General features: G+C 35.7%; 3 protein-coding genes across 3 annotated transcripts; all 3 read left to right on the top strand.

Annotated features, from left to right (window-relative positions):
• Positions 1–173: 173 nt before the first annotated feature.
• LOC120254652 (mitochondrial metalloendopeptidase OMA1-like) lies at positions 174–2439 on the top strand (the record flags this gene model as incomplete). The annotated part of the gene is made up of 3 exons (XM_039262716.1): positions 174–704; positions 775–896; positions 2400–2439. Coding segments are annotated over 3 exons (693 nt in total), but the record flags the coding sequence as incomplete, so codon positions are not given.
• Positions 2440–6160: 3721 nt separating this feature from the next.
• Positions 6161–8998, top strand: LOC120254647 (mitochondrial metalloendopeptidase OMA1-like). Its single transcript, XM_039262712.1, has 3 exons — positions 6161–6982; positions 7060–7181; positions 8683–8998. The coding sequence occupies exons 1-3, from the start codon at positions 6251–6253 to the stop codon at positions 8807–8809; spliced, it is 981 nt and encodes a 326-aa protein (XP_039118646.1). The 5' UTR covers positions 6161–6250; the 3' UTR covers positions 8810–8998.
• Positions 8999–12435: 3437 nt separating this feature from the next.
• LOC120254646 (mitochondrial metalloendopeptidase OMA1-like) lies at positions 12436–15458 on the top strand. Its single transcript, XM_039262711.1, has 3 exons — positions 12436–13271; positions 13349–13470; positions 14967–15458. The coding sequence occupies exons 1-3, from the start codon at positions 12528–12530 to the stop codon at positions 15091–15093; spliced, it is 993 nt and encodes a 330-aa protein (XP_039118645.1). The 5' UTR covers positions 12436–12527; the 3' UTR covers positions 15094–15458.
• Positions 15459–15692: the final 234 nt, after the last annotated feature.

Genomic DNA, 15692 nt, shown 5'->3' with positions numbered 1-15692 from the left:
CCCTCCGCCGCTCCATCTCCTCCAAGATCCCTTCTTCTCCCAGACCCCATCTTCCTCTTCCTCCTCCTCCTCCTCTCTTGTCGAGATCCATCTCCAACCCTAACCCCACAGCGGGACGTACCCCCAATCCATTCTTGTCATGCCGCCGGTTCTACAACCTCGATCGACTCCAGCTCCAAGAATGGTACCACAACAACCATGCCATCCTCCTCGACCCCCTCGTTGTCTTTCTTGGTGTCATCCTTGGCGGCGGAGGCATCATCTATTACCGCTATTTTGAGACCGTCCCTATCAGTAAATTCTCCCGCTTGGTCCTCCTCTCTCCTTCCACTGAGCGAGAGCTCAGCGAGATCGAGTTTCAGGAGTTCAAAAAGGGCATCGAGGGCAGGATCCTCCCTGCCAACCATCCCGATAGCATTCGAGTCCGCCGCATCTCCGAGAACATCATTGAAGCCATTCAACCATGTCTCCAACATGACAATAGCTTTTGGGCTGATCTCTGGTACGCTTTTGTGATACTAGCTGCTGAGAAGTTTAAGGTGACTAGGAAGAAGGCGGCGGAGGCTGAGAATTGGGAGGTGTTTGTGGTGAGCGATAAGACTTTCTATGCCTTTTGCCTTCCGTGCGGCAAGATTGTGGTTTCCACCGGAGTTCTTGATCATCTCAGGACGGATGACGAGATCGCCGCTTTGCTTGGGCATGAGGTATCTTTTCATTGTTATTAATTGAAGTTGAGATGATTCTTTGAGCTTATGTTTTATTTGTTTCTTGGAGGTTGCCCATGTTATTACTCGCCATGGTGCTGAGGTAGCTACAAAGGACTTGTGGTTGGGTGTTCATGAAATGTGCCAGTACGATATGTTTACTATTCGGCAGCTATTTGACCTCTATGATAGGTATTTCAATTTAATATCTTTTGTAATTTTTAACCTTATTTGGCTAATTTAACTTGGTCATTTCATTGTGGCTTATAATTGCTTTTTCTCTATTTGATCCTGGCACTGTTTGTTTCTAATTCATAATGTCTTTGTAGAATATGTAACAATGACTATTCTACTTAAATAATTTAATCAGCTAAATTACAGTTTCTTTGTTGCATATGGATGAAATTGCGCTTTACAATTATTTATACCTTACCTGATCAAATTCAAGGAAGTTAACTTTGTAAGTAGTTTAGATAGTCTTAAGTAATTAAGTTGGTGATAGATTGACTATTTGATATTGGATGGACCTCTTGGATCATGATAGATCAATCTGCAGTGATACATTGAGGGTAATGATCAAACTCCATATATAGTTGCTATCCCTTGTAACAAAAGATGTAGAATTTATTAAATTAACACATACAAGACTTTTTTTTTATTTTTTTTATTTGAGAAAAAAGCATGGCATGCCATGATGTTTTTGTGAGCAAAATAATTGATATTTCATGTTCCTGGCAAACTAATGTTAGGGACATGTCATGCTGAAAACGATGATGCTTCATTGTTGTGCGAGACATGAAAATGATATGAAATTCTGCTAGGGATTGATGGAATTGGTCTTTACCAACTTTGTGTTGGTCTATCAGGCATTCTGTTGGAGGTGATTGAGAGCCCATTTTAGGTTTCTTACAAGGACGTTATAGTATCAAATATTGTCAGGATGGCATGAGTTTAGTTTATAGTTTAATTGACTATAAAAAGACATTTTTGTTATCTTTAATTAAGTTGCAACCCGAAAGGACAAAATCTTTGGAATGAAATCAACTAATATTTCTTCTTTCATACATTTTGTGGAAGATTAAAAAAATAAAAAATAAAACTAGACAACATGGAGATTCTTCAGCAGTTACAAATAAATACATGTCATCTAAGAGTAACATGGATTATTATGTTGAAATATTTTCATTTGTTCAATTTCGAGAAGAATCATTCTACTTTATTTTGCATCCCAACTTAATTATTATGCTTCATACGACCATTATGAAAAAAACCCAAATTTCTAATTGAATAGGAAATGGACATTCAAAATGACTTCGAATTTCTGAAAGAGTTTTAAACTGTCATGTTAACTCCTTGCTCATGGCATAAATTTTGTACAGTCTGGTACTTTCTTGACTTTGATTTAGATTGTCACAATTGTGTTCCATGTCAGACAATATGGTCTTGTTATATATATCCTGTTTAAGGTAGAAGAGATGTTAGTTAATTGACTAACATGAATAAATGGTGAGACCATCATGTCAGCCTCAGAAGCATTTTTCTTCCTTCAATCATGCAAATCAGTGTAAAGGTGGACTAAATTCCTCCATGTTACAAGATTGTTTCCCTTGTATTGATCTTGCATTTTACTTGGCCTCTTTTACATGGTTTTACAATTGATTTGTTTGCTTGTCTGTTTGTTTGTTTGTTTGGCAGAATGAGAAGAGAGACAGATGATATAGGCCTGCTTTGTTGATGGCGTATGCTGGATATGACCGACGTGATTGCACCAAGAGTTTATGAAAAAAACTCGGGAGATCCGGAGGTTTACTTTATGGGACTATTGAGAACATGTCATGTTTGCTTCTGATTTCCTTTCTTAAATCGACTTTTCTAGGGCTCTTCATGTTTCTATGCAGTAAGATTTTTAAGTTGTATCACTTAATCTACTTTCGTAAATATGTATCTAACATCGTATTTTGTTAAATTTAGTTTACCTGCTATCATGAAAATATAAAAGTAGTATAAATTTTTCAATTAGGCTTGTCAATTAGTCCGGGCTCTGGCGGGGCCGGGGTTTGATTCACTCGCTGGCTGGCGCATAGGATGGGGGATACCTCCGTCCTTCCCTTGTTTTTGAAAATGTAAATTTAAATATTATATATATATATACATGTATATATTATGGTATAAGGTGCAAATAATTAAATAAAAGTTTAAAAGCTATATATATTTATTTAATTATCAAATTATCAATAATTAAATAAATAATATTATTTACTAGAGAAAAAATGATAAATAAACTTCTAGAGTTTAGATATTTACTAGCTATATTTGAATTATAGTGGAAAGATTTGTTCATAAAGATGAAGCTTGAGTTGGGAAGGATTGTAGCATTCAAAGAGTTTGGATTTTTTTACTTTTTAATCTTTGTAAAATTTAAATTATATATATATATATATATTAAAAACTGGATCTGATTTCGATACTCAGTTTTAATTTTTTCCTTGACCCGGATCCGATTTGGTTTTCATCTTGAAAATTCGAGATTCCCCAATATCATGCTAAGAATAGCTAGGATTTCGTAAGAAGATGACATTCATTTGATGAGAAATAAAAAAAGGAATATCGAAAAACTCGTGCAAGAATGAAACTCAAAGGAATTGACATGTGCCCGCATAGCGGTGGAGCATGTGGTTTAATTCGATGCAAAGCGAAGAACCTTACCGTGGCTTGACATGCCGCGAATCCTCTTGAAAGAGATGGGTGCCCTGAACGCTGGATCAGGGGTGGCTGCATCCCGATCCGCTTTTTCGGATCGATACTTTCAAAATTCGGGTCCAAAAATCATATAGGATCATTGGATTAGGGTTTTTTCTCACCCCTACTTATTTATAAATTTTTTGAGTTGGAATGATCATGTAAAGTTTGTTTTATTCATAAATTTAAAACTTTTCCTCTTCCAAATTTGACTTGGAAATTTTTTTTATTCAATCAAATAGGATGATTCATAAAAATGTATTTAAATAGAAATTAGTATATATATATATATATATATATTATTAAAAAAAAGGAAATTAGGGATTAATTTTTTGTGGAAATTGCTAAAAACACCCTCAAAAATTTTGAATATGCATGATTCTCCCTTAAATTTTGACTATCCATAAAAACCCCTTCCTTTTTGAATACAATGATTTTTTTAAACCCCCAAACAGATGATTGATAGAGTTAATTTGAATTTTTTTGGACCTAAATTGTCCCTCATGGGAAGTTGTCAAGTGTGACAGGGGCTTTGACTATAACGCCCTTTGGTGCAAATGAGTTTCATTTAAAAATGAGGCTTCTATTTAAAATATGAGAGTATGAGGTCTGCTTAAAAAAGTGAGTTCTCGCTTTAAAAACGAGTTTTCATTTAAAAATGAGTTTTTGTTTAAAAATGAGTTTTCCGCTTTAACAAATGAGTTTTCTGCTTTAAAAAAATAAGTTTTCTATTTAAGAAATGAGGTTTTTGTTTAAAAAAACTGAAGTCTCGCTTAAGAAATGAGTTTTCTGCTTTAAAAAAATGAGGTTTTTGTTTAAAAATAAGGTCTCTGTTTAAGAAATGAGTTTTTGGGGTATTTATCACCCCAAAAATCTCTTTATCGCAGTTGAAATCGGGTTAGTGAGACAAATCATGCGACTCACAATCACACCACGCTGATGAAAAATGGGATTTCAACCCTAGAATTTTTGATCTCCACCTCGATCTAGATCTCGATCTTGCGAGAAAAAAAGGTGCAACCTTCACGCCTTCGCTCGACGACGAGGATGCGTGCGGTCTTCCCGAGGTCGACGACTAAGAAGATGAAAAGAGATGAGGTCGACGATGTGGAAGACGATGAAGACGTAAGACGGCGAGATCGAACCCTCACTCGCGCCGCTTCCTCCCTCCGCTCCCATCACCGACTTAGGCACCATGGATCCAAACCCCTGAATGATCCCTAACCCTAACCCTATTGCTATCCATGTCATGCGATCTCCGCAATGAGAATGGTTCCGCTTTCAAGTTCACTTCGCCTTATCCGACGCCGCCACCAAAGACCCTCACCACTCCGACCGCCGAGGAACGCCGCCAACCGGATCGCCAATGCCGACAAAGATTTCTCCTTTAAGACTCCCACACGAGCAGCCACCTTCGAGATCGCCGCCGATCCTGAGCTCAAAGACTCAAGCCGCTCACATGAGATCAACGACGATGAGATACTCAATGTCCCTACTCAATGAGGTTTTTGTTTAAAAAAATGAGGCTCTGCTTTAAAAATGGGGTCTCGCTTAAAAATAAGCTCTCTGCTTAAGAAATGAGTTCTCTGCTTATACGCTTGTTTGTCTTTGTTTAACTATCGATGTTTCCGCTTAATATATTGCGCTACGCTTAAAAAGTGTTTAAATATCGTTGTTTCTATTTAAATATGTCATGAGTGACCAAGATTAATTGGTTTTTTTATATCCGTGATTAATTTATCACGTAAATATTTGTTTTTCCTGCTTTAAAAAAATGAGTTTTATGTTTAAAAAATGAGGTTTCGTTTAAGAAATGAGTTTTTTTAAGAAATGAGGTTTCGCTTTAAGAAATGAACTCTCTGCTTTAAGAAATGAGTTCTCTGCTTTAAAAAAACGAGCTCTCGCTTTAAGAAAACGAGTACATGCAAAAAAAGAATAAAAATGTATGCAAAAAGTTTTAATTAAGAATGACTGGAATTTCATAACGCAGGTAAAAAGGAAGTGAAACAATAAAGGAAGGGTTGTTTGAGGCATGCAAAACTCACAAGAGCTGTTTGGGAAGTTTTGAAATTATCGAGGGGTAAACAGTAATTTTTCTTAATTTTTATATATTTTCGTAGAAAACCAAATGATGTAACAAGCAATAATCATTTTTTTTTATCTTATTATTATTGAACGGACATCCAATATATATAATGTGTATTATTTTCAAAGCAAATTTTTTTATATATTGAAGCATGTAGTGTGAGCGCAGGCTTTTTACTGTAGTATCCGTTAAATAGAGGGCGTTTGTTTCCAATTCACAAATCAAAAAATATAAAAGATCGTGGAGGTGATAAAGGGCGGTGGCTTGGAGAAAGAGGAAAAGCCTTGTTGTAATATACTGCTCTGTTCCTTTTTAATCTGTTGTGTGTATAATACCAAAAAATTTAGTTATTTTACAAAATTTTATAAAAATAATAATTATCTTTCAAAATCCAAAATTATCCCTAATTAATATCTTCACATTTCTTTTTTATATTTGATTCCAGAAAAAATATGGAATAAAGTGTTAAAAATAATATTAAAAATAATAATAATAAATATTTTTAGAAATTAACAGATAAAAAAATATGTATTTGTAACACAGATTAAAAAAAAAGAACCAAGGGAGTAGTTAAATAAAACATATTTATATTGACCAAATTAGAGGTCCTTGGAATTTCGAGGCCTCTATTTTGTTATCATGGCCTGCCTCTGTTAAAAAACGTGTCTCAGAAGACTCCAGAAGTGTCCTTTCATCGCCCCTTCCTCCCTGACCCCAGGCAATGACCTTCCTCCGTAGGTCACTCCCCCTCCTCCGCCGCTCCATCTCCTCCAAGATCCCTTCTTCTCCCAGACCCCATCTTCCTCTTCCTCCTCCTCCTCCTCTCTTGTCGAGATCCATCTCCAACCCTAACCCCACAGCGGGACGTATCCCCAATCCATTCTTGTCATGCCGCCGGTTCTACAACCTCGATCGACTCCAGCTCCAAGAATGGTACCACAACAACCATGCCATCCTCCTCGACCCCCTCGTTGTCTTTCTTGGTGTCATCCTTGGCGGCGGAGGCATCATCTATTACCGCTATTTTGAGACCGTCCCTATCAGTAAATTCTCCCGCTTGGTCCTCCTCTCTCCTTCCACTGAGCGAGAGCTCAGCGAGATCGAGTTTCAGGAGTTCAAAAAGGGCATCGAGGGTAGGATCCTCCCTGCCAACCATCCCGATAGCATTCGAGTCCGCCGCATCTCCGAGAACATCATTGAAGCCATTCAACCATGTCTCCAACATGACAATAGCTTTTGGGTCGATCTCTGGTACGCTTTTGCGATACTAGCTGCTGAGAAGTTTAAGGTGACTAGGAAGAAGGCGGCGGAGGCTGAGAATTGGGAGGTGTTTGTGGTGAGCGATAAGACTTTTTATGCCTTTTGCCTTCCGTGCGGCAAGATTGTGGTTTCCACCGGAGTTCTTGATCATCTCAGGACGGATGACGAGATCGCCGCTTTGCTTGGGCATGAGGTATCTTTTTTTTTTTCATTGTTATTAATTGAAGTTGAGATGATTCTTTGAGCTTATGTTTTATTTGTTTCTTGGAGGTTGCCCATGTTATTACTCGCCATGGTGCTGAGGTAGCTACAAAGGACTTGTGGTTGGGTGTTCATGAAATGTGCCAGTACGATATGTTTACTATTCGGCAGCTATTTGACCTCTATGATAGGTATTTCAATTTAATATCTTTGTAATTTTAACCTTATTTGGCTAATTTAACTTGGTCATTTCATTGTGGCTTATAATTGCTTTTTCTATTTGATCCTGGCACTGTTTGTTTCTAATTCATAATGTCTTTGTAGAATATGTAACAATGACTATTCTACTTAAATAATTTAATCAGCTAAATTACAGTTTCTTTGTTGCATATGGATGAAATTGCGCTTTACAATTATTTATACCTTACCTGATCAAATTCAAGGAAGTTAACTTTGTAAGTAGTTTAGATAGTCTTAAGTAATTAAGTTGGTGATAGATTGACTATTTGATATTGGATGGACCTCTTGGATCATGATAGATCAATCTGCAGTGATACATTGAGGGTAATGATCAAACTCCATATATAGTTGCTATCCCTTGTAACAAAAGATGTAGAATTTATTAAATTAACACATACAAGACTTTTTTTTTATTTTTTTTATTTGAGAAAAAAGCATGGCATGCCATGATGTTTTTGTGAGCAAAATAATTGATATTTCATGTTCCTGGCAAACTAATGTTAGGGACATGTCATGCTGAAAACGATGATGCTTCATTGTTGTGCGAGACATGAAAATGATATGAAATTCTGCTAGGGATTGATGGAATTGGTCTTTACCAACTTTGTGTTGGTCTATCAGGCATTCTGTTGGAGGTGATTGAGAGCCCATTTTAGGTTTCTTACAAGGACATTATAGTATCAAATATTGTCAGGATGACATGAGTTTAGTTTATAGTTTAATTGACTATAAAAGACATTTTGTTATCTTTAATTAAGTTGCAACCCGAAAGGACAAAATCTTTGGAATGAAATCAACTAATATTTCTTCTTTCATACATTTTGTGGAAGATTAAACAAATAAAAAATAAAACTAGACAACATGGAGATTCTTCAGCAGTTACAAATAAATACATGTCATCTAAGAGTAACATGGATTATTATGTTGAAATATTTTCATTTGTTCAATTTCGAGAAGAATCATTCTACTTTATTTTGCATCCCAACTTAATTATTATGCTTCATACGACCATTATGAAAAAAACCCAAATTTCTAATTGAATAGGTAATGGACATTCAAAATGACTTGGAATTTCTGAAAGAGTTTTAAACTGTCATGTTAACTCCTTGCTCATGGCATAAATTTTGTACAGTCTGGTACTTTCTTGACTTTGATTTAGATTGTCACAATTGTGTTCCATGTCAGACAATATGGTCTTGTTATATATATCCTGTTTAAGGTAGAAGAGATGTTAGTTAATTGACTAACATGAATAAATGGTGAGACCATCATGTCAGCCTCAGAAGCATTTTTCTTCCTTCAATCATGCAAATCAGTGTAAAGGTGGACTGAATTCCTCCATGTTACAAGATTGTTTCCCTTGTATTGATCTTGCATTTTACTTGGCCTCTTTTACATGGTTTTACAATTGATTTGTTTGCTTGTCTGTTTGTTTGTTTGTTTGTTTGGCAGAATGAGAAGAGAGACAGATGATATAGGCCGCTTGTTGATGGCGTATGCTGGATATGACCGACGTATCGCACCAAGAGTTTATGAAAAACTTCGGGAGATCCGGAGGTTTACTTTATGGGACTATTGAGAACATGTCATGTTTGCTTCTGATTTCCTTCTTAAATCGACTTTTCTCTAGGCTCTTCATGTTTCTATGCAGTAAGATTTTAAGTTGTATCACTTAATCTACTTTCAGAAATATGTATCTAACATCGTATTTTGTTAAATTTAGTTTACCTGCTATCATGAAAATATAAAAGTAGTATAAATTTTTCAATTAGGCTTGTCAATTAGTCCGGGCTCTGGCGGGGCCGGGGTTTGATTCACTGTCGGCGCGGGCGACAGGATGGGGATACCCTCCGGTCCTTCCCTTGTTTTTGAAATGTAAATTTAAATATTATATATATATATACATGTATATATTATGGTATAAGGTGCAAATAATTAAATAAAAGTTTAAAAAGCACACATATTTATTTAATTATCAAATTATCAATAATTAAATAAATAATATTATTTACTAGAGAAAAAATGATAAATAAACTTCTAGAGTTTAGATATTTACTAGCTATATTTGAATTATAGTGGAAAGATTTGTTCATAAAGATGAAGCTTGAGTTGGGAAGGATTGTAGCATTCAAAGAGTTTGGATTTTTTTACTTTTTAATCTTTGTAAAATTTAAATTATATATATATATATATTAAAAACTGGATCTGATTTCGATACTCAGTTTTAATTTTTTCCTTGACCTGGATCCGATTTGGTTTTCATCTTGAAAATTCGAGATTCCCCAATATCATGCTAAGAATAGCTAGGATTTCCAGAAGAAGATGACATTCATTTGATGAGAAATAAAAAGGAATATCGAAAACTCACGCAAGAATGAAACTCAAAGGAATTGACATGTGCCCGCACAAGCGGTGGAGCATGTGGTTTAATTCGATGCAAAGCGAAGAACCTTACCAGGGCTTGACATGCCGCGAATCCTCTTGAAAGAGATGGGTGCCCTCGGGAACGCGGACACAGGTGGTGCGGTACCCGATCTGTTTTTCAGATCAGATACTTTCAAAATTCGGGTCCAAAAATCATATAGGATCATTGGATCAGGGTTTTTTCTCACCCCTACTTATTTATAAATTTTTTTTGAGTTGGAATGATCATGTAAAGTTTGTTTTATTCATAAATTTAAAACTTTTCCTCTTCCAAATTTGACTTGAAAATTTTTTTATTCAATCAAATAGGATGATTCATAAAAATGTATTTAAATAGAAATTAGTATATATATATATATATTATTAAAAAAAGGAAATTAGGGATTAATTTTTTGTGGAAATTATTAAAAACACCCTCAAAATTTGCAATATGCACAGATTCTCCCCTTAAATTTGGCTATCCATAAAAACCCCTTCCTTTTGAATACAATGATTTTTTAAACCCCCCAAACAGTGATTGATAGAGTTAATTTGGAATTTTTTGGAACGAAATTGTCCCTTGCGTGGGAAGTTGTGGCAAGTGTGACAGGGTTTGACTATAATGCCCTTGGGTGCAATGAGTTTCTATTTAAAAATGAGGCTTCTATTTAAAAATATGAGAGTATGAGGTCTCGCTTTAAAAAAAGTGAGTTTCTGCTTTAAAAAAATGAGTTTTCTATTTAAAAAAATGAGTTTTTTGTTTAAAAAATGAGTTTTCTGTTTAACAAATGAGTTTTCTGTTTAAAAAATGAGTTTTCTATTTAAGAAATGAGGTTTTTGTTTAAAAAAATGAAGTCTCTGTTTAAGAAATGAGTTTTCTGTTTAAAAAATGAGGTTTTTGTTTAAAAAAATAAGGTCTCTGTTTAAGAAATGAGTTTTTGAGTGTATTTATCACCCCCAAAAAATCTCTTTATCTGAGTTAAATGGGCTAGTGAGACAAATCATGCGCCTCACAATCACGATCACGCTGCATGAAAAAAATGGGATTTCAACCCTAGAATTTTTGATCTCCACCCTCGATCTAGATCTCGATCTTGCCGAGAAAAAAAGGTGCAACCTTTCGACGCCTTCGCCGACGACGAGGGAGCGTGCGGTCTTCCCCGAGGTCGACGACGAAGAAGATGAAAGAGATGAGGTCGACGACAGGGAAGACGATGAAGACGAAGACGGCGAGATCGAACCCTCACTCAGGGCCGCTTCCTCCCTCCGCTCCTCATCACCGACTTAGGCACCATGGATCCAAAACCCCTGAATGATCCCTAACCCTAACCCTATTGCTATCCATGTTGCGATCTCCGCAGTCGAGAATGGTTCCGTTCAAGTTCAGCCCGTCTTATCCGACGTCGCCACCAAAGACCTCACCACTCCGATCGCCGAGGAACGTTGCCAACCGGATCGCCAATACCGACAAAGATTTCTCCTTTAAGACCCCACACGAGCAGGCCACCTTTGAGATCGCTCGCCAGATCTGGAGCTCAGCACTCAAGCGTTCGCGCGAGATCAACGACGATGAGATACTCAATGTCCCTACTCAATGAGGTTTTTGTTTAAAAAAATGAGGTCTCTGTTTAAAAAATAAGCTCTCTGTTTATATGCTTGTTTGTCTTTGTTTAACTATCGATGTTTCCGTTTAATATATTGCGTTTACGTTTAAAAAAGTGTTTAAATATCGTTGTTTCTATTTAAATATGTACGAGTGACCAAGATTAATTGGTTTTTATATCCAGGATTAATTTATCACATAAATATTTGTTTTTCTGTTTAAATATTAATGTTTTTGTTTAAAAAATGAGTTTTATGTTTAAAAAAAATGAGGTTTCTGTTTAAGAAATGAGTTTTTTTTTAAGAAATGAGGTTTCTGTTTAAGAAATGAGCTCTCTGTTTAAGAAATGAGTTCTCTGTTTAAAAAATGAGCTCTCTGTTTAAGAAATGAGTACATGCAAAAAAGAATGAAAAAAATGTATGCAAAAAGGTTTAAGAGCAATGATGGAATTTCATAATGCAGGGTAAAAAGGAAGTGAAACAATAAAGGAAGGGCTGTTTGAGGCATGCAAAACTCACAAGAGCTGTTTGGGAAGTTTTGAAATTATCGAGGGATAAACAGTAATTTTTCCTAATTTTTATATATTTTCGTAGAAAACCAAATGATGTAACAAGCAATAATCATTTTTTTTTTATCTTATTATTATTGAACGGACATCCAATATATATAATGTGTATTATTTTCAAAGCAAATTTTTTTATATATTGAAGCACGCAGTGTGAGCGCAGGCTTTTTACTTTAGTATCCGTTAAATAGAGGGCATTTGTTTCCAATTCACAAATCAAAAAATATAAAAGATCGTGGAGGTGATAAAGGGCGGTGGCTTGGAGAAAGGGGAAAAGCCTTGTTGTAATATACTGCTCCATTCCTTTTTAATCTGTCGTGTGCATAATACCAAAAAATTTAGTTATTTTACAAAATTTTATAAAAATAATAATTATCTTTCAAAATCTAAAATTATCCCTAATTAATATCTTCACATTTCTTTTTTATATTTAATTCCAGAAAAAAATATGGAATAAAGTGTTAAAAATAATATTAAAAATAATAATAATAATAAATGTTTTTAAAAATTAACAGATAAAAAAGATATGTATTTGTAACAGATTAAAAAAAAAAAGAAACAAGGGAGTAGTTAAATAAAATATATTTATATTGACCAAATTAGAGGTCCTTGGAATTTCGAGGCCTCTATTTTGTTATCATGCCTGCCTCTGTTAAAATTAAAAAAAGTGTCTCAGAAGACTCCAGAAGTGTCCTTTCATCGCCCCTTCCTCCCTGACCCCAGGCAATGACCTTCCTCCGTGGGTCACTCCCCCTCCTCCGCCGCTCCATCTCCTCCAAGATCCCTTCTTCTCCCAGACCCCATCTTCCTCTTCCTCCTCCTCCTCTCTTGTCGAGATCCATCTCCAACCCTAACCCCACAGCGGGACGTATCCCCAATCCATTCTTGTCATGCCGCCGGTTCTACAACCTCGATCGACTCCAGCTCCAAGAATGGTACCACAACAACCATGCCATCATCCTCGACCCCCTCGTTGTCTTTCTTGGTGTCATCCTTGGCGGCGGAGGCATCATCTATTACCGCTATTTTGAGACCGTCCCTATCAGTAAATTCTCCCGCTTGGTCCTCCTCTCTCCTTCCACTGAGCGAGAGCTCAGCGAGATCGAGTTTCAGGAGTTCAAAAAGGGCATCGAGGGTAGGATCCTCCCTGCCAACCATCCCGATAGCATTCGAGTCCGCCGCATCTCCGAGAACATCATTGAAGCCATTCAACCATGTCTCCAACATGACAATAGCTTTTTGGCCGATCTCTGGTACGCTTTTGTGATACTAGCTGCTGAGAAGTTTAAGGTGACTAGGAAGAAGGCGGCGGAGGCGGCGGCGGCGGAGGCTGAGAATTGGGAGGTGTTTGTGGTGAGCGATAAGACTTTTTATGCCTTTTGCCTTCCGTGCGGCAAGATTGTGGTTTCCACCGGAGTTCTTGATCATCTCAGGACGGACGACGAGATAGCGGCTTTGCTTGGGCATGAGGTATCTTTTTTTTTTCCTTGTTATTTAATTGAAGTTGAGATGATTCTTTGAGCTTATTTTTTATTTGTTTCTTGGAGGTTGCCCATGTTATTACTCGCCATGGTGCTGAGGTAGCTACAAAGGACTTGTGGTTGGGTGTTCATGAAATGTGCCAGTTCAATATATTTACTATTCAGCAGCTAATGGACCTCTTCAATAGGTATTTCAATTTAATATCTATGTAATTTTAACCTTATTTGGCTAATTTAACTTGGTCATTTCATTGTTGCTTATAATTGCTTTTTCTATTTGATCCTGGCACTGTTTGTTTCTAATTCATAATGTCTTTGTAGAATATGTAACAATGACTATTCTACTTAAATAATTTAATCAGCTAAATTACAGTTTCTTTGTTGCATATGGATGAAATTGCACTTTACAATTATTTATACCTTACCTGATCAAATTCACGGAAGTTAACTTTGTAAGTAGTTTAGATAGTCTTAAGTAATTAAGTTGGTGATAGATTGACTATTTGATATTGGATGGACCTCTTGGATCATGATAGATCAATCTGCAGTGATACATTGAGGGTAATGATCAAACTCCATATATAGTTGCTATCCCTTGTATCAACAGATGTAGAATTTATTGAATTAACACATACAAGACTTTTTTTTTATTTTTTTTATTTGAGAAAAAAACGTGACATGCATGATGTTTTTGTGAGCAAAATAATTGATATTTCATGTTCCTGGCAAATTAATGTTAGGGACATGTCATGCTGAAAACGATGATGCTTCATTGTTGTGCGAGACAAGAAAATGATATAAAATTCTGCTAGGGATTTTTGATGGAATTGGTCTTTACTAACTTTGTGTTGGTCTATCAGGCATTCTGTTGGAGGTGATTGAGAGCCCATTTTAGGTTTCTTACAAGGACATTATAGTATCAAATATTGTCAGGATGACATGAGTTTAGTTTATAGTTTAATTGACTATAAAAGACATTTTTGTTATCTTTAATTAAGTTGCAACCCGAAAGGACAAAATCTTTGGAATGAAATCAACTAATATTTCTTCTTTCATACATTTTGTGGAAGATTAAACAAATAAAAAATAAAACTAGACAACATGGAGATTCTTCAGCAGTTACAAATAAATACTTGTCATCTAAGAGTAACATGGATTATTATGTTGAAATATTTTCATTTGTTCAATTTCGAGAAGAATCATTCTACTTTATTTTGCATCCCAACTTAATTATTATGCTTCACACGACCATTATGAAAAAAAACCAAATTTCTAATTGAATAGGAAATGGACATTCAAAATGACTTGGAATGACCACAAGTAATTCTGAAAGAGTTTTAAACTGTCATGTTAACTCCTTGCTCATGGCATAAATTTTGTACAGTCTGGTACTTTCTTGACTTTGATTTAGATTGTCACAATTGTGTTCCATGTCAGACAATATGGTCTTGTTATATATATCCTGTTTAAGGTAGAAGAGATGTTACTTAATTGACTAACATGAGTAAATGGTGAGACCATCATGTCAGCCTCAGAAGCATTTTTCTTCCTTCAATCATGCAAATCAGCGTGAAGTTGGTCTGAATTCCTCCATGTTACAAGATTGTTTCCCTTGTATTGATCTTGCATTTTACTCGGCCTCTTTTACATGGTTTTACAATTGATTTGTTTGTTTGTTTGGCAGAATGAGAAGAGAGACAGATGATATAGGCCGCTTGTTGATGGTGTATGCTGGATATGACCGACGTATCGCACCAAGAGTTTATGAAAAACTTGAGGAGATCCAGAAGTTTACTTTATGGGACTATTGAGAACATGTCATGTTTGCTTCTGATTTCCTTCATTAATTGACTTTTCTCTAGGGTCTTCATGTTTCTATGCAGTAAGATTTTAAGTTGTATCACTTAATCTACTTTTTTAAATTTAGTTTACCTTCAATCATGAAAATATAAATGTAGTATAGATTTTTCAATTAGGCTTGTCAATTAGCCTGGGCTTTGGCGGGGCCGGGCATGACCTTCTTGTGCCATGGCCGGGGTTTGATTCCCTGTCGGCCCCGGAAATGTAAATTTAAATATTATATACATGTATATCTTATGGTATAAGATATACAAACTTGAAGAGATTGTATATTTAAATGACATTGGTCTTTGTTATTTACTTATACAAACTTGAAGAGATTGTCTACAAAACATCCACAATTACAAGAACTGACACTGTTTGGATGTAAGATTCTTTGAATTATAGGAATCTTACAAGGCTCAGATCATAGAGAATTATAAGGAATTAGCAAAGCTGCAAAGTATGCTAACAGATGCTCAAATTGCAATATCAAAGAATGCTTGTAAAGAGACAGGGACATCATGTTGTATCACACAGTGTTTTTTTCATCTATGAATTCTGTGTGAGC

Source organism: Dioscorea cayenensis, unplaced genomic scaffold (assembly GCF_009730915.1).
Source record: "Dioscorea cayenensis subsp. rotundata cultivar TDr96_F1 unplaced genomic scaffold, TDr96_F1_v2_PseudoChromosome.rev07_lg8_w22 25.fasta BLBR01000563.1, whole genome shotgun sequence".
NCBI lineage: Eukaryota > Viridiplantae > Streptophyta > Magnoliopsida > Dioscoreales > Dioscoreaceae > Dioscorea > Dioscorea cayenensis.
This window is presented reverse-complemented; position numbering and strand designations above follow the sequence as displayed.

Bases quoted from the DNA above. Each gene is read 5' to 3' on its own strand.
- LOC120254646 (XM_039262711.1), top strand. From the start codon at position 12,528: ATGACCTTCCTCCGTGGGTCACTCCCCCTCCTCCGCCGCTCCATCTCC. The intron at 13,272-13,348 runs GTATCTTTTTTT...TGTTTCTTGGAG, and splicing joins CGGCTTTGCTTGGGCATGAG to GTTGCCCATGTTATTACTCG. The intron at 13,471-14,966 runs GTATTTCAATTT...TTTGTTTGGCAG, and splicing joins CTAATGGACCTCTTCAATAG to AATGAGAAGAGAGACAGATG.
- LOC120254647 (XM_039262712.1), top strand. From the start codon at position 6,251: ATGACCTTCCTCCGTAGGTCACTCCCCCTCCTCCGCCGCTCCATCTCC. The intron at 6,983-7,059 runs GTATCTTTTTTT...TGTTTCTTGGAG, and splicing joins CCGCTTTGCTTGGGCATGAG to GTTGCCCATGTTATTACTCG. The intron at 7,182-8,682 runs GTATTTCAATTT...TTTGTTTGGCAG, and splicing joins CTATTTGACCTCTATGATAG to AATGAGAAGAGAGACAGATG.